General features: G+C 34.3%; 5 protein-coding genes, 2 non-coding genes and 1 pseudogene across 7 annotated transcripts in view; 4 read left to right on the top strand and 4 right to left on the bottom strand.

Annotated features, from left to right (window-relative positions):
• The window catches only part of LOC130980021 (ATP-dependent Clp protease proteolytic subunit), a 2,435-nt gene extending 3 nt beyond the window's left edge, over positions 1-2,432 (bottom strand). The window contains exons 1-3 of the mRNA XM_057903608.1: positions 2,265-2,432; positions 1,172-1,466; positions 1-585 (exon numbers count right to left, since the gene is read on the bottom strand). The exon at positions 1-585 is cut by the window's left edge and continues 3 nt beyond it. Of these exons, the coding sequence (XP_057759591.1) occupies positions 352-585; positions 1,172-1,466; positions 2,265-2,335 (600 nt within the window). The 5' untranslated portion in view covers positions 2,336-2,432 and the 3' untranslated portion in view covers positions 1-351. The remainder of the gene's footprint in view (positions 586-1,171; positions 1,467-2,264) is intronic.
• A 348-nt stretch (positions 2,433-2,780) lies between these two features.
• Positions 2,781-7,016, top strand: LOC130980020 (photosystem II CP47 reaction center protein-like; annotated as a pseudogene).
• Positions 7,017-7,823: 807 nt separating this feature from the next.
• Positions 7,824-9,701, bottom strand: LOC130979819 (ribulose bisphosphate carboxylase large chain). Its single transcript, XM_057903365.1, has one exon. It carries the CDS (start codon positions 9,521-9,523, stop codon positions 8,075-8,077), a length of 1,449 nt encoding a protein of 482 aa, XP_057759348.1. The 5' UTR covers positions 9,524-9,701; the 3' UTR covers positions 7,824-8,074.
• A 69-nt stretch (positions 9,702-9,770) lies between these two features.
• On the top strand, positions 9,771-12,839 carry LOC130979822 (ATP synthase subunit beta, chloroplastic). The gene is made up of 2 exons (XM_057903369.1): positions 9,771-11,787; positions 11,853-12,839. Exons 1-2 carry the CDS (start codon positions 10,310-10,312, stop codon positions 12,205-12,207), a joined length of 1,833 nt encoding a protein of 610 aa, XP_057759352.1. The 5' UTR covers positions 9,771-10,309; the 3' UTR covers positions 12,208-12,839.
• Positions 12,840-15,224: 2,385 nt separating this feature from the next.
• Positions 15,225-15,298, top strand: TRNAR-ACG (transfer RNA arginine (anticodon ACG)). The gene has a single exon. It is a non-coding gene; the product is annotated as a tRNA-Arg (tRNA).
• A 641-nt stretch (positions 15,299-15,939) lies between these two features.
• TRNAN-GUU (transfer RNA asparagine (anticodon GUU)) lies at positions 15,940-16,011 on the bottom strand. The gene has a single exon. It is a non-coding gene; the product is annotated as a tRNA-Asn (tRNA).
• Positions 16,012-16,281: 270 nt separating this feature from the next.
• On the top strand, positions 16,282-19,791 carry LOC130979821 (protein TIC 214-like). The gene has a single exon (XM_057903368.1). It carries the CDS (start codon positions 16,387-16,389, stop codon positions 16,852-16,854), a length of 468 nt encoding a protein of 155 aa, XP_057759351.1. The 5' UTR covers positions 16,282-16,386; the 3' UTR covers positions 16,855-19,791.
• Positions 17,729-19,098, bottom strand: LOC130979820 (NAD(P)H-quinone oxidoreductase subunit 5, chloroplastic-like). Its single transcript, XM_057903367.1, is given in 2 exon segments — positions 17,729-17,817; positions 17,820-19,098. Coding segments are annotated over 2 exon segments (1,368 nt in total).
• Positions 19,792-22,304: the final 2,513 nt, after the last annotated feature.

Here is a 22,304-nt window from a genome sequence, read left to right on the forward strand (position 1 = left end):
TTTTTCCTTTTTTTTTTTGTCTTAGTCTATGATCTGAACGAGTCGCACATACACCCTAGTACAGGTTCCTCGGCGCTGAGGACATCCCCGAAGAGCGGGGGATTTTGTGACATTTCGGATTGGCTGTCTTGTGTTTCTAATAAGTTGTTTCATAGTTGGCATGGTGAGTCGTATACATACTGAGTTAGTTTAGATCAATCTTAACCCGATGTTTAAAAATCAGTTATAAATTAATTAATAGAAATTTTTTATATAAATATTATAAGTTATAAGAAATCCGATAAGATAATAAGAAGATTAGATGAATAAAAAAAAAATAGAAAATCGTGCATTTGCGCGGAATCATTGCTGCTAATTCGCAACCGCGACAAGATCAACAATTCCGTGGGCTTGAGCTTCTGCTGCTGACATAAAAGCATCCCTTTCCATGTCTTCGGATACAAGCCATACAGGTTTGCCCGTTCTTTGTACATAAACTCTTGTGATAGTTTCGCGCAGCTTTAGTAGTTCTTCTGCTTCCAGGATAAATTCTCCCGTTTGTGCTTCATAAAAAGAACTAGCGGGTTGATGGATCATTACCCTAATGATATAACAAAATACTGGTTTCCTCTCTGCCGCACGATAAGGCGAGAGAGAGGAAAAAGATAGAATCGAACAACCGTACAGGCATCTTTTGCGGATTGCATACGGCTCTACTATGGAATTGATTTAGACCTTCCATCAAAGAAATAGAACATATACTAGGTCTATCAGACCCAGATCAGCATCAGTAAATGATCCAATAACCATCCTTCCTTTTTTGTTTGAAGTATTTATAAAATACTATGATGGTTCCGTTGCTTTATTATTTCGTCTGTTCTTCAGCAATCCCAAAGTGTCTTTTTTTTTTTCAAATAGTTAGAATATATATATATATTCTTGCATAACATAAATATTGTTTAAACCTTTCCGGTGTAAAAACCGAAAACTAAACAGTTTGTGACACTGAAATAGGCTTCCGATAGATCATATGAAATGGTAACTACGGGTTTTTTCATACTACTCTTTCGATACAGAATCGAATGGTTTTTGAGAAAAAATTAATATCGAACTCGAAGTGCCATGCTATTATTACTTAATATTTATTTGGCGAAGGCATAGTCTTCTTTTTTTTTTAAAGGACTCATTGGCGCCAAGCGTGAGGGAATGCTAGACGTTTGGTAATTTCTCCTCCTGCCAAAAGAAAAGATCCCATTGAAGCAGCTAATCCCATGCATACTGTCTGTACAGCGGGTCGTACAAATTGCATAGTATCATAAATTGCTATTCCGGGTATTACCCATCCGCCCGGAGAATTTATAAACAGATACAAATCTTTGTTCTCGTCCTCCATACTAAGGTATATTATAAGGCCAATAAGTTGATTCGATATTTCACTATCAACCTCTTGGCCTAAAAAAAGTAGTCTTTCTCTATAAAGTCGGTTGATTAGGATAAGATTTTATCCTTTAAGAGCCGTACATGCATCTTTTGATGCATACGGTTCACAAAAGATCGCAAAAATAAATCAATGTGTAGATTTCAACCCCTTTTTTATTACTTTATGACTCTTTTCCAGAATGGACTTTTTAGAATTTCTAACGAAGGGAAAGGAAAGGTCTTTTTCTTACAATTCTTTTTTTCAATAAAGAGGACTTTTGAGCCCTTCTTTTATCCATACATATAGAATGTATTTAACTTTTTGAACTAACTCCTCATTGATGTATTGTTTTCATCGAGATCGAATCTAAATAAAATTAAATCACAATGTAATTTTCTTGTTTCTGAATGGGCTTCTTTAATTCTTTTCTTTTAGGTTTCTGTTCTACTCTGAGTAAAGATCTGCCCGATTCTTATTTGCACATATAGGACAAATACTGCAATACCACATCTTTTTGCTTTTGCTACGAACCCCCTGATTCTGAATTTATTTTTTCACATATATGACATGCTAGAAGTAGTAATCCTTGGTATATTACCCAATTGGGTTTGTCTAAACAGAGCCTGGATGCTTCATTTTATTTATTGGTCCAGTCAAGCCAACCATAAATAATTCAAAATTGAGAATACTAATTTGGATACCCCCTAAAAAACTAAAAGATCGATCTAATTGAACTTCATTACACTTCACGCTCCAGATTTATGACGATTCAATCAATATTTTTCGGGGTGAAAGAGAGGATACCTCAATCGGTGGAGAAAACGGGGAAATCCCATATAACCCATATATATCTGACAAGTCGCACTATATGTCAACCCAAGATGCATCTTCCTCTCCAGGACTTCGAAAGGGAACTTTTGGAACACCAATAGGCATAAAATGGAAAACAAAAATGAAGTAATATATGTAACTTTGATGTGGAAACGTAAAGGTTTATTGTCTAAAAATTGATTTTTCTTTATTTTATCATATTGTATTTATAAATGATAAATAAAAAAAGGGGAGGTTGCTCCTATATGAGTGTTTTTATTCGTGAATGCAAACATATCTTTTTTTATCATTCAAAGAACCTGTTTGTAATAACTATCCCTTTTTTTTATTCATTTGGTCAACGTCCTCCCACACCACCATTGCGTATTGTTATTTATCGGATATAGAATAAAATAGATCCACTTCTTTTTGTTCCTACTGAATAGAATTGTTCCATTTTTCCTAAAAACCTAGAACAAATATAAATCCTTTACCAGATATAATTGACTGCAAAGGGGGTTCCATAGTATATTTTTTAGTATCTTTTTTCTAGTGCAATAAAGTTACATAGTGTCTATTTTTTGCTGAAAAAAAAAAGAGGGGTATTCTCATGGGTTTGCCTTGGTATCGTGTTCATACTGTTGTATTAAATGATCCCGGCCGCTTACTTTCTGTCCATATAATGCATACGGCTCTGGTTGCTGGTTGGGCCGGTTCGATGGCTCTATATGAATTAGCAGTTTTTGATCCCTCTGATCCTGTTCTTGACCCAATGTGGAGACAGGGTATGTTTGTTATACCCTTCATGACTCGTTTAGGAATAACCAATTCGTGGGGCGGTTGGAGTATCACAGGAGGTACTACGCCGAATCCGGGTATTTGGAGTTATGAAGGTGTGGCTGGAGCACATATTGTGTTTTCGGGCTTGTGCTTTTTGGCGGCTATCTGGCATTGGGTCTATTGGGATCTAGAAATCTTTTGTAATGAACGTACAGGCAAACCCTCTTTGGATTTGCCAAAAATCTTTGGAATTCATTTATTTCTTGCAGGGGTGGCTTGTTTTGGTTTTGGCGCATTTCATGTAACAGGATTGTATGGTCCTGGGATATGGGTGTCCGATCCTTATGGCCTAACCGGAAGGGTTCAATCCGTAAATCCCGCATGGGGTGTAGAAGGTTTTGATCCTTTTGTTCCGGGAGGAATAGCCTCTCATCATATTGCAGCAGGGACATTGGGCATATTGGCGGGCCTTTTCCATCTTAGTGTACGTCCACCCCAACGTCTATACAAAGGATTGCGTATGGGAAATATTGAAACCGTCCTTTCCAGTAGTATCGCTGCTGTATTTTTTGCAGCTTTTGTTGTTGCTGGAACTATGTGGTATGGTTCAGCAACAACTCCGATTGAATTATTTGGCCCCACTCGTTATCAATGGAATCAGGGATACTTCCAACAAGAAATATATCGACGAGTTAGTGCTGGGCTAGCCGAAAATCAAAGTTTATCAGAAGCTTGGTCTAAAATTCCCGAAAAATTAGCTTTTTATGATTACATCGGCAATAATCCGGCAAAAGGGGGCTTATTTAGAGCGGGCTCAATGGATAATGGAGATGGAATAGCCGTCGGTTGGTTAGGACATCCTATCTTTAGAGATAAAGAGGGGCGTGAACTTTTTGTAAGGCGTATGCCTACTTTTTTGAGACATTTCCAGTTGTTTTGATAGACGGAGACGGAATTGTTAGAGCCGATGTTCCTTTTCGAAGAGCAGAATCGAAGTATAGTGTTGAACAAGTAGGTGTAACTGTTGAGTTCTATGGTGGCGAACTCAACGGAGTCAGTTATAGTGATCCCGCTACTGTGAAAAAATATGCTAGACGTGCTCAATTGGGTGAAATTTTTGAATTAGATCGTGCCACTTTGAAATCAGATGGTGTTTTTCGTAGCAGTCCAAGGGGTTGGTTTACTTTTGGACATGCTTCGTTTGCTCTTCTCTTCTTTTTCGGGCACATTTGGCATGGTGCTAGAACTTTGTTCCGAGATGTTTTTGCTGGCATCGACCCCGATTTGGATGCTCAAGTAGAATTTGGAGCATTCCAAAAACTGGGCGATCCGACTACAAGAAGGCAAATAGTCTGATTCGGATAGAACGTTATTTTTTTTTTGTTTCTTTTTTACTATACTTTTGTTTGGGGTGATTTAAATTAAATCATAGGGAATTTGATTAATCTTGATTTGAATGATTGTATTTTTTTACTCTAATCTAATAAACAGGTATGAAAGCTATAATTGTAAACCAGGATGAAATCTATGGAAGCATTGGTTTATACATTCCTCTTAGTCTCGACTTTAGGAATAATTTTTTTTGCTATCTTTTTTAGAGAACCCCCTAAAGTTCCAACTAAAAAGACGAAATGATTTTTCATTATCTCGATTGAAGTAATGAGCCCCAATATTGGTATATTGGGAGCTCATTACTTCAACTAGTCTCCGTGTTCTTCGAATGGATCTCTTAGTTGTTGAGAGGGTTGCCCAAAAGCAGTATATAAAGCATACCCAGTAAAACTTACAAGTAAACCAGATATAGAGATAGCAACTAGGGTTGCTGTTTCCATTTTTCTCAAATTTCAAGACCACAATGAATCTATAGGATAAAATCCTATATTTACAGTGAAATGGTATACAAAGTCAACAGATCTCAATGAATAAAAAATAGGATTTATGGCTACACAAACCGTTGAGAGTAGTTCTAGATCTGGTCCAAGACGAACTACTGTAGGGGCTTTATTGAAACCGTTGAATTCAGAATATGGTAAAGTAGCTCCGGGGTGGGGAACTACTCCTTTAATGGGTGTTGCAATGGCTTTATTTGCTATATTTCTATCTATTATTTTAGAAATTTATAATTCGTCCATTTTACTGGACGGAATTTCTATGAATTAGATTCATAAGAACCGACTAACTATCTTTTTTATTTATATATTTTTTTAAATAAATAAAAGGGGTAAATTTACCCATTTTGGTTTTTTATTTCTAGGCCAGTTCATTTTGAATTTGGTAGTTTGACCGTGGAATTTCGTTCTTTCTTTATTTCCGGAATATGAGTGTGTGACTTGTTCTAATTGATCTTATTGCAAATACAGAACAAAAATAAAGGATCTGTCATCTTGATAGAGATGGTTTTACCCCGTCAGATATTATTTTCTAGTATCTGGAGCACGGAATATATAAAATAGATTTTAAAAAGTATTAGAACTATGATTCATACTTAATATTTCGACCTCGCAACCGGACTTTAATAAATTTTTATTAGAAGATACGTAAGTTAGAATAAATAAAAAAATTTTGATTCTTTCAAATAAAATTGCCACTGTTTGTCTTTTTTTTATCAAAGCAAAAAAATGTCTTTTGATTTCTTTTTTCATTCTATCCTATCTTTTTCTTGAATAAGTGATAATCCAGCAGTTCTTACTCAGGGAATTTTTGGACATTAAAGGTTTTTTTGAATCATTGTGGTTCTGGTATGAATCTGAGGTTTTGTTTAATTGTTCATAGGGTCTTAACAAGAGAATTCTTATCAATACTAATAATAAAGAAGACGGCACTAAAAAAGTCGCATTCTACAAAAAAATCAAAGAAAAAATGAAGTAAATAGAATATTCAAGAGGCCTGTAAAGATCAAGATAAAGACGAGTGCGCCGACTTGAGATTTTGGCATTATAACCCTGCACAGATCAATTTAAGGATTTATATATTTTTCTTATCTTCAAATAAGATTTGGAATAATAGGATTAAATTAAGAAGTTTAAAACTTTTTATTATTTAAATTTAACATATCCGTTTCCGTTACAACCAGTATTGGGTTTTTCTGTTTGAGCCGTACGAGATGAAATTCTCATATACGGTTCTCAGAGGGGGAGTTCCTTTGGTTTACCTATCTCAATAAAGTCTATGATTGGTTCGAAGAACGTCTTGAGATTCAGGCGATTGCCGATGATATAACTAGTAAATATGTCCCTCCTCATGTCAACATATTCTATTGTTTAGGAGGAATTACACTTACTTGCTTTTTAGTCCAAGTAGCAACGGGGTTTGCTATGACCTTTTATTATCGTCCGACCGTTACTGAGGCTTTTGCTTCGGTTCAATATATAATGACTGAGGCTAACTTTGGTTGGTTAATCCGATCTGTTCATCGATGGTCGGCAAGTATGATGGTTTTAATGATGATCCTGCACGTATTTCGTGTGTATCTTACCGGCGATTTTAAAAAACCTCGTGAATTGACGTGGGTTACGGGCGTTGTTTTGGCTGTATTGACCGCATCTTTTGGTGTAACTGGTTATTCCTTACCTTGGGACCAAATTGGTTATTGGGCAGTCAAAATTGTAACAGGAGTACCCGAAGCTATTCCCGGAATAGGATCGTCTGTCGTGGAATTATTAAGGGGAAGTGCTAGTGTAGGACAATCTACCTTGACTCGTTTTTATAGTTTACATACTTTTGTATTACCTCTTCTTACTGCTGTATTTATGTTAATGCACTTTCCAATGATACGTAAGCAAGGCATCTCCGGTCCTTTATAGAGAATATGGATCCTAGATATTTCTAATCAATCATTTTTTATTTTGGGGAGGAACAAAAGTATTTCATTGCTACAAATATGGATTATTAAAAAATAAGACATGTATTTGGATATTTCCCTGCAACTTAAGACTTAACAAAATTAGCGTCTTATTTTTTTATTTGACATACACGAATAGTTGATAGTTGAGGGGGATTCTCCGAAGAAAAAACGGATTATGGGAGTGTGTGACTTGAACTATTGATTGGATCGCGCAGATGGATGACTTTTTCATATCTGCCACATTTTAATTTGCAATAAAATGTGTCTCTTTGTTCCAACCACCGCGCAAGCCCCCCTACAGAGGATAGGCCGGTTCACTTGAAGAGATTCTTTTCTATGATCAGACTTGATCATGTCCTGGATGACCGGGCTTCGTAAGATCCACTAAAACTAAAATAAGTGAAGTGGTCTAATACGGATTCCGTCTTATCGATTTCACTTAACTTAATAGTATTGAAATGCATTCATTTCCTATGCATTGACTCGATTTATGATACTATCGGAGTGAAACAAGTAGATCTAAAGAAGAACAGGGGTTAGATTCCATTAGTAACAAGTAAATCCTTTAATTTAATATGTAAATGTATGTTAAAAAGTCCCGATATCTTTTTTTGAGGGGGGCAAAAATATCAAGGTCTGAGATGACCCAGAAAGCACTATAAATTTAAGAAAGCCTACTTGGGTATTGAGCATTTACAAATAAGAAATGAGTTTTTCACAATAGATAGTTGTGTAACTCCGTAAAACAATAGACTCTTTAACAAGAGAAAAAATCTTCTATGATGAATTGAATAATTATTGGAACTCTCAAAATGAAGAAAAAAAAAAACTAAGCAATGAAATTCTAAACAGGGCGGAAGTTCTAGATAAGGAATTTATACCATTGGATATATTCCAAAAACGAATTAGATTATGCAATGAAGAGACTCAAACAAAAAACTTACCTAAACTATTATTAATTCAATTTTTTCTATTTCTCTTTATTGAAATACTCCAATTTAACTATTCCATATCCATTTATTTATATACTCTACATTTCTAGACTCTAATATATATCTAATAGATAAGATATATCTAATCGATTAGAATATAGAACTTTATGGATATAATAAAAAAGAAAAATAAGATAGATATATTATGTTTATGCAATAAATTAAGTATCTTTGTCTTCGGCTCAATCCTTTTTTGAAGATTGAGCCGAGTTTAATTGCAATTATCTAGAACGAACAGTAACCACCGGATTACAAAGTATCCATTGCTGGGAATTCAAATTTGATCGCCTTCCATACTTCACAAGCAGCAGCTAATTCAGGACTCCATTTGCTCGCCTCACGGATGATTTCATTACCCTCACGAGCAAGATCACGACCCTCATTCCGAGCCTGTACACATGCTTCGAGAGCTACTCGATTAGCTACGGCACCTGGTGCATTTCCCCAAGGATGCCCTAAGGTTCCACCACCGAATTGGAGTACGGAATCATCTCCAAAGATCTCGGTCAGAGCAGGCATATGCCAAACGTGAATACCCCCTGAAGCAACGGGAAGAACACCTGGTAGAGAAACCCAATCCTGAGTGAAATAAATCCCACGGCTTCGATCTTTTTCAATAAAATCATCACGTAATAAATCAACAAAACCTAAAGTAATATCTCTTTCCCCTTCAAGTTTACCTACTACGGTACCGGCGTGAATATGATCTCCACCAGACAAACGTAACGCTTTAGCTAGTACACGAAAGTGCATACCATGATTCTTCTGTCTATCGATAACTGCGTGCATTGCACGATGGATATGAAGAAGTAGTCCATTATCCCGGCAATAATGAGCCAAACTAGTATTTGCAGTGAATCCCCCTGTTAAGTAATCGTGCATTACGATAGGAGCGCCCAATTCTCTAGCAAATACAGCTCTTTTTATCATTTCTTCGCATGTACCTGCAGTAGCGTTCAAGTAATGCCCTTTGATTTCACCAGTTTCGGCCTGGGATTTAAAAATTGCTTCGGCACAAAATAAGAAACGGTCTCTCCAACGCATAAATGGTTGAGAATTCACATTTTCATCATCTTTGGTAAAATCAAGTCCACCGCGAAGACATTCATAAACTGCTCTACCGTAATTCTTCGCGGATAACCCCAATTTTGGTTTAATAGTACATCCCAATAGGGGGCGACCATACTTGTTTAATTTATCTCTTTCAACTTGGATGCCATGAGGCGGACCTTGGAAAGTTTTAATATAAGAGATAGGGATTCGCAAATCTTCCAGACGTAGGGCGCGAAGGGCCTTGAACCCAAATACATTACCTACAATGGAAGTAAACATGTTAGTAACAGAACCTTCCTCAAAAAGGTCTAAAGGATAAGCTACATAGGCAATATATTGATTTTCTTCGCCAGCAACCGGCTCGATGTTGTAGCATCGTCCTTTGTAACGATCAAGACTGGTAAGCCCATCGGTCCAAACAGTTGTCCATGTACCAGTAGAAGATTCGGCAGCTACCGCGGCACCCGCTTCTTCCGGAGGAACTCCAGGTTGAGGAGTTACTCGGAATGCTGCCAAGATATCAGTATCTTTCGTTTCATACTCAGGAGTATAATAAGTCAATTTATAATCTTTAACACCAGCTTTGAACCCAACACTTGCTTTAGTCTCTGTTTGTGGTGACATAAATCCCTCCCTACAACTCATGAATTAAGAATTATCGCAACAACCAGATCTACTCGACACTACTATACTTAGTAGTTAACGAAACCTTTCACTTCACAAGAATCTTTCAAAAAATGATCAACTAATATTATCAATCAATCCGAATAGTTTGTTATTAAACGATAGTATTTGATTTGCCAAATACATCATTATTGTATACTCTTTCATATGTATGGCGCAACCCAATCCTTGGTTTTTCGCAATCTCTTATCCTTTTTTTTTAATCAAAAAAAAAATATATCTAATCTAAATAAAAAAGTAATTCTTGACCTTGACAGTAATATATGTTAATCCTAGATGTCAAAATAGTAAAAAAAAAAATACTAGGTATAAATTGTATGCTCGCCCATGAAATATGAGCAATAGGTGCCGATGATATAGAAGAACCAAATCGTAAATAAAGTTCAGGTTCGAATCCCATAGAAAATATAGGCGGTATTGTCTATAATTATAGACAAATTCAAGACTTTCGAAAGATTTCATCCAACTAAAAAGAAAAGATTTCATACAAATTAATAATTTAATTCTATTAATTTTTTGAATCATTTGGTTGAAGTTGAAAAATTCAACCATTGCAATGGAGGCAGTACGTTAAACAATTGAATTGTTTGGATGGTACAAACTAGAGTACTAACTCCGATTTATTATTTTATTATTTCTATTTAATTAACTGATCAACTTACTTTGCTTTGTTATCAAGCATTTTTTTGAATTTGATTTCAAAAATCTTCTAATCTAACTAAAACTAAAAAAAGGATATATTAAAATATGAGAATAAATCCTACCACTTCTGGTCCTGAGATTTCTGTGCTTGAAAAAAAAAACCTGGGACGTATCGACCAAATAATAGGTCCGGTATTGGATGTAGCTTTCCCTCCAGGGAAGATGCCAAATATTTACAACGCTCTGGTAGTAAAGGGTCGAGACATTGTTGGTCAACAAATTAACGTGACTTGTGAAGTACAGCAATTATTAGGAAATAATCGAGTTAGAGCTGTAGCTATGAGCGCTACAGATGGTCTAATGAGAGGAATGGAAGTGATTGATACGGGAGCTCCCCTAAGTGTTCCAGTGGGCGGAGCAACTCTAGGACGAATTTTTAACGTACTTGGCGAACCTATTGATAATTTGGGTCCTGTAGATACTCGCACAACATCTCCTATTCATCGATCCGCGCCTGCCTTTATACAATTAGACACAAAATTATCCATTTTTGAAACCGGAATTAAAGTAGTAGATCTTTTAGCTCCTTATCGCCGTGGAGGAAAGATTGGACTCTTTGGCGGAGCTGGAGTGGGTAAAACAGTACTTATTATGGAATTGATCAATAACATTGCCAAAGCTCATGGCGGTGTATCCGTATTTGGCGGAGTGGGGGAGCGTACTCGTGAGGGAAATGATCTTTACATGGAAATGAAAGAATCCGGAGTAATTAATGAAAAAACTATTGGAGAATCAAAAGTTGCTCTAGTGTACGGTCAAATGAATGAACCGCCTGGAGCCCGTATGAGAGTTGGTTTAACTGCCCTAACTATGGCGGAATATTTCAGAGATGTTAATGAACAAGACGTGCTTCTATTTATCGACAATATCTTCCGATTCGTCCAAGCGGGATCCGAAGTGTCAGCCTTATTGGGTCGAATGCCTTCCGCTGTAGGTTATCAACCGACCCTTAGTACCGAAATGGGTTCTTTACAAGAAAGAATTACTTCTACCAAAGAAGGGTCTATAACTTCTATTCAAGCAGTTTATGTACCCGCAGACGATTTGACCGACCCTGCCCCTGCTACGACATTTGCACATTTGGATGCTACGACCGTACTATCAAGAGGATTGGCTGCCAAAGGTATCTATCCAGCTGTAGATCCTTTAGATTCAACGTCAACTATGCTCCAACCTCGGATTGTTGGTGAAGAACATTATGAAACTGCGCAAAGAGTTAAACAAACTTTACAGCGTTACAAAGAACTTCAGGACATTATAGCTATCCTTGGGTTGGACGAATTATCCGAAGAGGATCGCTTAACTGTAGCAAGAGCACGGAAAATTGAGCGTTTCTTATCACAGCCTTTTTTCGTAGCAGAAGTATTTACCGGTTCGCCAGGAAAATATGTAGGTCTAGCAGAAACAATTAGAGGGTTTAAATTGATTCTTTCTGGAGAATTAGACGGTCTTCCCGAGCAAGCCTTTTATTTGGTGGGTAATATCGATGAAGCAACTGCGAAGGCTACGAACTTAGAAATGGAGGGGAAATTGAAGAAATGACTTTAAATCTTTGTGTACTGACCCCCAATCGAATTGTTTGGGATTCAGAAGTGAAGGAAATTATTTTGTCCACTAATAGTGGACAAATTGGAGTATTACCAAATCATGCACCTATTGCTACAGCTGTAGATATAGGTATCTTGAGAATACGCCTTAATGACCAATGGGTAACAATGGCTCTGATGGGTGGTTTTGCTAGAATAGGCAATAATAAGATCACCATTTTAGTAAATGATGCCGAGAAGAGTAGTGACATTGATCCAGAAGAAGCTAAACAAACTCTTGAAATAGCAGAAGCTAACTTGAGTAAAGCTGAAGGCAAGAGACAACTAATCGAGGCAAATCTATCTCTCCGACGAGCTAGGACACGAGTAGAGGCTATCAATATGCTTTCGCAATAAGAAAATTGGTGTATACGAATAATTCTAAAAAGTGAAATAAAAAAATGAAATAGAAGAAAATATACAAAAAAAGGTATAGGTCGAACTTATTAGCTACCATAGTCAATGGTAGCTAATAAGTTCGACCTATACCTACTTACCTACTATTGGATTTGAACCAATGACTACCGCCGTATGAAAGCAATACTCTAACCACTGAGTTAAGTAGGTCATTTTTTACAAAAAAATGGAAAGAAAAGGGAAGGGGGGTACCCGTCTATCAGATCAATGGATTATAAAAGGAATATTAAATATACGCAATACCAAGGCAATATCAATAAAAAAGAATTTGATCACGGAATATTCATCTTGACAAGAATTTTTGGATATAATATGATCAAATATGTATCAAGAACGCAAGGGCTATAGCTCAGTTAGGTAGAGCACCTCGTTTACACGCGCGCCAATGTTTTTTTTTTTCAAAGGAGTCCATCATGTAATTAAAAGAGTTGATCTTTTTGAGAAATCGATGTCTTACTCCACTTTAGGGAACAAAACAAGAGAACAATAGTCTGACAAAGGGTTGAGACGTCCAGTAGAATCCATCATTGATTTGAGATATTGATAAGGTGAATACCCAGTCTATTCAATGCTATGCATAATGAGTAAAGGGACCTCAAAAAAATTCTCTTTTCGGCCTATCTTATGAACTTTAAGGTGTATAGGGTTTCATTTCTTGATACTTTCAATTTTTTTTAGTAGTTCGATAGAGAGTCCATTAAACTTAAGTTGATCTAGGCCATATTCATAAAAAGCAATATTTTCTATTTTAATAATTCTAATATTATATTTTATTAATATATTAGAATATATATATTTTATATGTACAAAAATATACAATAAAGATTTTGACAATAAATAAAGATTGTACAAATTTTAAAGAACAAAATGTTTGTTATGCTTAATATCTTTAGTTTGGTCTGTATTCATATTAACTCCGCTCTTTATTCAAGTAGTTTTCTGTTGGCAAAATTACCCGAAGCCTATGCTTTTTTGAATCCAATTGTAGATATTATGCCAGTAATACCCTTACTCTTTTTTCTTTTAGCTTTTGTTTGGCAAGCTGCTGTAAGTTTTCGATGAAATAGTCAATTGGAATAAATATCCTAAAAAAATTCGGAATTTATTCGCAACTAAAAATTAGAACATTTCAAAAATTTAAAAGATCAGATAAGTCTTACTGTGTGAATCCTCGATTCAAATATTGAGATTTTTTGATAGACAAGAAAAATCAGGACCATCTCATTGTTTCCTCATTCTTACGTTTTTTCCACTGACAAATCCTTTTATTATTCGATTTGTATTAGATTTGAGTGTACCATCAGTATCCGAGTTGTGGATATGAAAAAAAGATTGTGATACAAATGTTGATAATAGTATATCGTTAATCATAATAAAAAAAAATAAAAAGAAAGCGCTTTTACTACATACAAATACAAAGAAATTTCGGAATTTTTCTATTTCGTACTATTTGTATTGTACAATTCCTTTGTTTGTGGGATTCTTTTTTCTCACGCGATAAAGAATTCAATTTTCGAATGGATTCCTACCTATGCCTAGATCTCGGATAAATGGAAATTTTATTGACAAGACCTTTTCTATTGTAGCCAATATCTTATTACGAATAATTCCGACAACCTCGGGAGAAAAGGAGGCATTTACTTATTACAGAGATGGTGCGATTTGATTATTTTTTTTACCGATCTCAGTCTTATGAGAAAGACACATTATTTTATTCGTAAAAAAATGGCAAAAAACCGACGCTTGCTGAAGGTGAAGTTTACAAATAAAAAATAAATTCCTTCTGTCGTGTATCCCCGATTAATGCAGCCTCATATGCTTCAATTATAGATTTTTAGTATTAAGCGAAAGGTTATACCTATACTATGGAGTTAGATTAACCTTACTCCACTAGTAGCAATAGGCGGCATGGGGGAAGAAGCACTACGATTAGGAATCGACAACACGAAAACTTTGTAAAAAAATTCTTCCTTTCTTTTCGGGATCGGAACTAACAAGAATGGTTGGGACAACAAGCATCCATCTCGTTCGTATTTTTGGATACCCGTATAACCATCGAAGGGTGTTGAGGTGACTAATTCCGGGAAATTAAGCGGCGTTGAGGACAAAGATATTGTTGGAGTTATCCTTTTTATCCAGTACCAACAAACTTGATGTTAAGAAAAGATCTTTTACAGGAAGGTTGGCTAGAGATTTCTTGTAAAAACACTAGCCCTGCACAGGTGATAATGAGAGAGAATACTGGAATCTTTTTTTGATTTAATGTATTCATTTTTTTTTCATTATACACATAAAGGAGGAGCCGTATGAGATGAAAATATCACGTACGGTTCTGGAGCGGAGATTCTTTGAACTGAATGACGACCGTAACGGATGTCAGCGCAATCTGAAGGAAATTATGCAGAAGCTTTACAGAATTATTATGAGGCTATGCGACTGGAAATTGATCCCTATGATCGAAGTTATATACTTTATAACATAGGCCTTATTCACACAAGTAACGGAGAACATACAAAAGCTTTAGAATATTATTTTCGGGCACTCGAACGAAATCCGTTTTTACCCCAAGCTTTTAATAATATGGCCGTGATCTGTCATTACGTGCGACTATCTCCACTATAGAAAAAAAGGCTTTGTACATATATATCGTTCAAAACTACGATTTTTATCAGCTGTAGGAAACAAAAAAACTTCATAGAATAAAAAAAAAAAAATGAAGAAATAGAGATATGCCTAGATACTTTTTTCTATGGATAAAAGATCCAATTGATAGAGGAAGCGCCGTAAAGATCAATTGGCGAGGTTTTAGGCCGAGACAATAAGAACTGCTTACAACTTATATCATGATACGCGCTTTCACATCTTCTTAAGCCGAAATGAAATGGCTGGGGAGAGGGAAGGTTCCCTTTTTTTAGTTTTAGGGTACTCCGGGAAACAGATCCAGTGGAGACGGGATGGGGCCTGTAGCTCAGAGGATTAGAGCACGTGGCTACGAACCACGGTGTCGGGGGTTCGAATCCCTCCTCGCCCACAACCGGCCAAAAAGGTAAGGACCCTTACCTCTGGGGGTAAGAAAATCATGATCGGGCTAGCGGACCCAAAGCTATGGAACTTGGGTGTGGGTATTTTGTCGAAATGGAATGGCCTTACCTTACTGTTTTCTTAAAAAAGAAACAAAATTTTCGTAAATGGTGGATATTTCTAAATAAAAAAGTATGTCCTAAGCTTTAGCTTTTAATCCGCATATTTTTACCCTTCGTAATTCTTCCTCAGCCAGGCTTGTGCAGAATAGCAGAACAAGTAAAGTATTTGTAGCATAGCAAAAACAAAAATGCCTTCCTCGTCATTAATATGTTTGCTCGCGGCAATTGTAGCCTCTCGGGAGAATTGATGACTGCATCAAAGATGCACTTGCTATTGCTAATACTAGTACATCGGAGAATTCTGAATTGGTTAGTTTAAATAGCCCCGGACTGTGGAACAAGGGAGTATCCCGAACCTACACCGAGGTATTGACGGCGATTCTCAAATATCGCAGAACCGAACGGGATACGATGAGATAGAATGCAATAGAGACAAACAAAAGACAGGGGGAACGGGTTACCTACTTTTAACGGTCAAAGCGAACCCAACCCTTTCATTTCGAATTCAAGAATTCGGAATGAACCAAACCTCCCCAAGTAGGATTCGAACCTACGACCAGTCAGTTAACAGCCGACCGCTCTACCACTGAGCTACTGAGGAACAACGGGAAATTTGATCTCATAGAGTTCAATTCCCGTTCTCAACCCATGACCAATATGAGCTCGAAGTTTCCTTCGTAACTCGTGGAACTTCTTCGCAATGGCTCTGTTCCATGCCTCATTTCAAAGGGAACCTCAAAGTGGCTCTATTTCATTATATTCCACCCATATCAAAATTCCACTCATTTTAGATCCCCCCTCTTTGGTGTCAGTGAGATAAGAGATGTCGTTTCTAGTCTATCTCTTTCTATTTCTATATAGAAATATGGAAGGTTGAAAAATCATTATATAAATATATGGATTTAAAATTAGATAATAATCCGGAGATTGCAATAGATAATAAAAAACAGAAGATAATAAAAAACAGAGGTTTGCGATGATTTTTCAATCTTTTATACTGGATAATCTAGTATACTTATGCATGAAGATAATGAATTCGGTCGTTGTGGTCGGACTCTATTATGGATTTCTGAGCACATTCTCCATAGGGCCCTCTTATCTCTTCCTTCTTCGAGCTCGGATTATGCAAGAAGGGACCGAGAAGAAACTATCAGCAACAGCTGGGTTTATTACGGGACAGCTCATCATGTTCATATCGATCTATTATGCGCCTTTGCATCTAGCATTGGGTAGACCTCATATAATAACTGTCATACCTCTACCCTATCTTTTATTTCATTTCTTCGGCAATAATAAAAAAAACTTTTTGAATTATGGGGACAAGAAAAAGAATTCAATACGTAAATTTAGCATTCAAAGAATATTCTTTACTAATCTTATTTTTCAGTTATTTAACCCCCTTGTCTTACCAAGTTCCATATTAGTCAGATTAGTAAACAAATAAAAAAAGAGAGCAAATTACTAAAAGAATGAATAAAAAAGATAATAATATATATATATATGAAGAAATTCGTCCACCCCCAATATATTTTATGGCCTCTCCCATAAAAAAACTTAAGATACCAATTCCATTTGGAATTGCATCAATTACTTGTCTATCAATATAATGATTTATTTTAGCGAATTTTCTTACATTTGTAATGAAAAAACTTCCATAAAAAGCATCCAGATAACCACGATTAGATGACCAATCATATATGGCATTGATTATTTTTTCTAGAATTTTTGTTTTACGAACATTTTTTTCAAATATATTTTTTAAGTTCAAATTTTGTAAAACCGAATAAACGGGCTTATAGATAAAAGACGCTATAAATATTCCGAAAAAAGACAGACTGACCGAAAAAGTTGCATTTGTTAAAAATTCAAACCAATCGAAAGAATTTTGAAAATTTTGATGCAACAGGTCTATAGAAGGGATTAACAATTTGGATAATATATCCAAATTTGTTCCTTCTTGGCTAAAAGAGATTCCTATTACTCCAACCAACAAAGTAAATAATACTAATATAAACATAGAAAAAAGCATAGTATTGGTGGATTCATGAGGATAAAAAGGAGAAGGCTTTTTAGTATCAAAATGAGTAGTATCAATAAGAAGACGTGTTATGCTTTTGACATTTTGATTAATTCTATGGAAATATGCCCTCTTGTTAAAAAAAAGATATTTCTGGTCATTATTTATTAATGTTAATAAATCTATTAAATAAAATCTTTTGTTTACTTTTTGTTTTCTTTCTTTACCCCACAAAGATATTGAATATAATGAATTTTTTTTTTTGCCATTGAGATTTTGAAAATGAACATTGAAATATCCTTCAAAAACAAGTAAATAGATGCGAAACATATAAAATGCGGTTAATCCAGCTGTAAAATAAGCTAATATTGCAAAAATTGGCGAATACAACCAACTATCATTAAGAATCAGATCTTTGGACCAAAAACAAGCAAAGGGTGGAATACCACAAAGAGAGAGCGTACCTATTAAAAAAGCTGTTTTTGTAATTGGCGTATGTTTTGTTAACCCACCCATAAGAACCATATTTTGACTTTTTTCTGGAGAATATCCAACAATAGTTTCCATTGAATGAATAATTGATCCAGATCCTAAGAACAACAATGCTTTTGAATAAGCATGAGTAATTAAATGAAATAGAGCAGCTCGGGAAGATCCCATACCTAGAGCTAACATTATATAACCCAATTGAGACATTGTAGAATAGGCCAAATTTCTCTTAATATCTTTTTGAGCAATAGCTAAAGTAGCTCCCAAAAATAATGTTATTATACCAATGAAAGCTATTCCATTCATTATGGTAGGTATAGCTATGAAAAGAGGAAGAAGTCTAGCTACAAGAAAGATTCCCGCCGCTACCATAGTAGCAGCATGTATAAGAGCAGAAATTGGAGTAGGCCCCTCCATAGCATCCGGTAACCATACATGAAGGGGAAATTGGGCAGATTTAGCTACGGAACCGCAAAATAACAATAGGGCACACAAAGTAACAAAAAAAACATTAAGATAATTATTAAAAATCAAGTTATTGAATATTTGAAACAAATCCCGAAATTCCAAACTACCCGTTATCCAATAAAGACCTAAAATACCTAATAATAAACCAAAATCCCCTACACGATTAGTTACAAATGCCTTTTGACAAGCATTTGCTGCAATAGGACGTGTAAACCAAAAACCTATTAATAGATAAGAACACATTCCAACTAATTCCCAAAAGATATAAATTTGGATCAAATTCGAACTAGTAACTAATCCCAACATTGAAGCATTAAAAAAACTCATATAAGCAAAAAATCTCAAATATCCTTGATCGTGAGACATATAATTATCACTATAAATAAGAACCAAAATGCCAACAGTAGTGATTAATATTAACATAATAAGGGTAAGTGAATCGATCAAGTAACCAAATTCTAAAGAAAGATCATTATTTATAGTCCAAGACCACACATATTGATAGATGAAACTCTTATTGTTATTTATTTGATCGATCGACAGCGCGACGGAAAAAAGCATAACTATACCTAACAATAAAATACTGAGAAAAGCCCACCTACGTCGAAGATTTTTTGTTGCTGTGGGAAAAAATAGAAGTCCCGCCCCTATCAACATAGGAACTGGAAGCGGAATGAAAGGTATGATCCATAAAGATTGATGTGTATATTCCATAAAAAAAGAATAAAAGATAAAATATTTTTTTTCCTAATGAGTTTTGTTTCTTATTCGTCGGTTTTATCTCTTTTGTAAAGGCTTCAGTTAATAAAAAAAAAAAGAGTGAACATATAAATAGAATTATTTATTTTTCTGAATCTTTGCACAATACTTCTAATATTTCCGAATATTTCAAAGTACTAAAAAAGGTCGAATAAACAAATTCAAATTCCTAATACACTTTTTTTAATATTTGTATTTTAGTAAAAAATTCTCATAAAACGAAATTTGTCAAATCAAATAAAAACATTCGTTTATTTTGTTTGATATGCAGTAAAATTAAATTCATATGACATGACCCAATCGAATAAATAAGAATTTTTTTCTTTTATTTCAAAAGCATTAGTTTTTTCGAAGTAATTTCTTTTTTTACATTAAACAGATATCTATGTTTGGCAAAATTTTGAAAAAAGTGTTATAATATTCAAAGTTTTACTTTAGATAGAAAGATAGAAAAAAAGAGGGGATAAAAAAAAATGGCTAATTAATCAAATAAAAGAACTATTTGTTTTACGGAACAGAAGATATGTCTTTCACATGACTTGTAGCAATAAAAAAACTATATCAGTTGCATGGCAGTTCCAAAGAAACGCACCTCGAGATCCAAAAAAAAAATCCGAAAAACTCTTTGGAAAAGGAGAGGTTTTTGGACAGCATTGAAAGCTTATTCATTAGCGCAATCAATTTCTACGGGAAATTCAAAAAGTTTTTTTGTATAAAAAATACAAACGTTGGAATACTCTGAATTAGCTGGATTCTATTCTCTAATAGAATATAGAATTTGTATATAAACAAAAATAGTTTCAAATAGTTATATTTTTTAATAAAATCAAAGAAACATAATTTTAGAATTATTTTTATTTAATAGAATTTTTAAATAAAAATAATTCTATTAAATAAAAATTTTTACTTATAACTCATATAAATATCTATTTTGGAATCTATTTATTTTATAAGAAGAAAAAATATTTTGAATGGAATATTTGAATGGAATACTAAATTGGTGATCCAAAAATGATAAATTTTTGAATTTCTTTTTTTAAAAGAAAAAAAGAATATGCATCTCTTTGGATTCAAAAATGAAATAGAAATAAAAAAGATTTGATAATAAATGAAAAACTACGAATTTTTTGTTCCATTTCCGACGAGATAATAATAATAATTATTGAAATGTTTATATCTTTTGTTAAGCTCTTTCTATATATACGAATTCTTCTTATTCATTTGAATATATGAATATAAATATATATTCAAGTGAATAAATAATTTAATTTCTAATAATTTTTATAAAAAAAAAACAAAGAAAAAAAAAAAGAAATAATTAGAATACAATTCTTTTGTTTCTTTAATATTTTTTAATTACTAAAAAAAATTGCATCTTTCGAATTTATTCTTTCAATCTCGACGATTTACAATAAATAGGTTATTATGATTTCGGGTAAGCCGCTATGGTGAAATTGGTAGACACGCTGCTCTTAGGAAGCAGTGCTAGAGCATCTCGGTTCGAGTCCGAGTGGCGGCATGGCATCTTTTACTCTAAAAGAGTAAGTCCTAAAATGAATTCAATTTCTGATTTATCTTCCTAGTATTAGTTATTGGGACACCTTATTTTTATGATATTTTCAACTTTAGAGCATATATTAACTCATATATCGTTTTCGGTCGTATCAATTGTAATTTCAACTCATTTGATAACTCTATTAGTCAATGAAATCTTAGGATTTCATGATTTGTCCAAAAATGGTATGATAATAAGCTTTTTCTGTATAACGGGATTGTTAATTACTCGTTGGTTTTTGTCGGGCCATTTACCATTTAGTGATTTATATGAATCATTAATCTTTCTTTCCTGGGGTTTTTCTATTTTTCATATAGTTTTTTGTTTTAAAAAGCATAAAAACGATTTAAGTGCAATAATCGCACCGAGTGTTATTTTTACCCAAGGCTTTGCTACTTCGGGTGTTTTAACCGAAATCCATCAATCTGCAATATTAGTACCCGCTTTACAATCTCATTGGTTAATGATGCACGTAAGTATGATGATATTTGGCTATGCAGCTCTTTTATGTGGATCGTTATTATCTGTAGGAATCTTAGTTATTACATTTGGAGAAGTCATACAAATTTTGGGTAAAAGCAATAATTTGTATTTTTTAAATGAATCCTTTTCTTTTGTTGAGATCCAATACATGAATAGGAATGAAAGGAACAATGTTTTACAAAAAACTTTTTTTTCTTCTTCTAGAAATTATTACAGGTCTCAGTTTATTCAACAACTCGATCGTTGGAGTTATCGTATTATTAGTCTGGGTTTTCTCTTTTTAACGATAGGTATTCTGTCAGGAGCAGTATGGGCTAATGAGGCATGGGGATCATATTGGAATTGGGATCCCAAGGAAACTTGGGCCTTTATTACTTGGACCATATTTGCGATTTATTTACATACTCGAAAAAATACGAAATTCGAAAGTGTAAATTCTTCAATAGCGGCCTCTCTGGGCTTTCTTATAATTTGGATATGTTATTTAGGAATCAATCTATTAGGTATAGGATTACACAGTTATGGTTCATTTACATCTAATTGAATTGAATTTAATTAAGGAAAAAACCTCTGGCAAATACAAATAAAGAAAGCATAAGTATATATACATCATAAGAGATAAGTATATATACATATCTAATATACTAATATATAAAATATATAAGAAATTTTAGTATATATTCGATATTCTATTTATATATAATATATTTGATATGAATATAGAAAGAATAAAGAAAAAATGGAATTGTCGAGAACCCTTTAAATCAAGTAGTAATGTAATGATTCAAGGGGTTCTCACAAACAACAAACATATTTACATATAATTAATTCCAATTTTGTTATGTGGTTTATTTCTCTTTTTTTGGGGGGTTGTATTAATTTTCATTAAAAAAATTTAGAAAAAATTTGATAGAATGGCTTCAACCTTGTCAACCGAGAATGAGAAAATAAAATCTGGATAAATACCAATACCTATTACGGGTATAAGGATAGAAATCGAAATAAAAAACTCTTTTTTTATTCTTTTATATATCACACAATGAAGTACCGCATGAGTGGATATATAGGAATCCAAATCCGCCGAATCACTCATGTTATGATCGTCTACATCCTAGGTCTTCCT

This window comes from Arachis stenosperma, chromosome 5 (assembly GCF_014773155.1).
Source record: "Arachis stenosperma cultivar V10309 chromosome 5, arast.V10309.gnm1.PFL2, whole genome shotgun sequence".
Taxonomy (NCBI): Eukaryota; Viridiplantae; Streptophyta; class Magnoliopsida; order Fabales; family Fabaceae; genus Arachis; species Arachis stenosperma.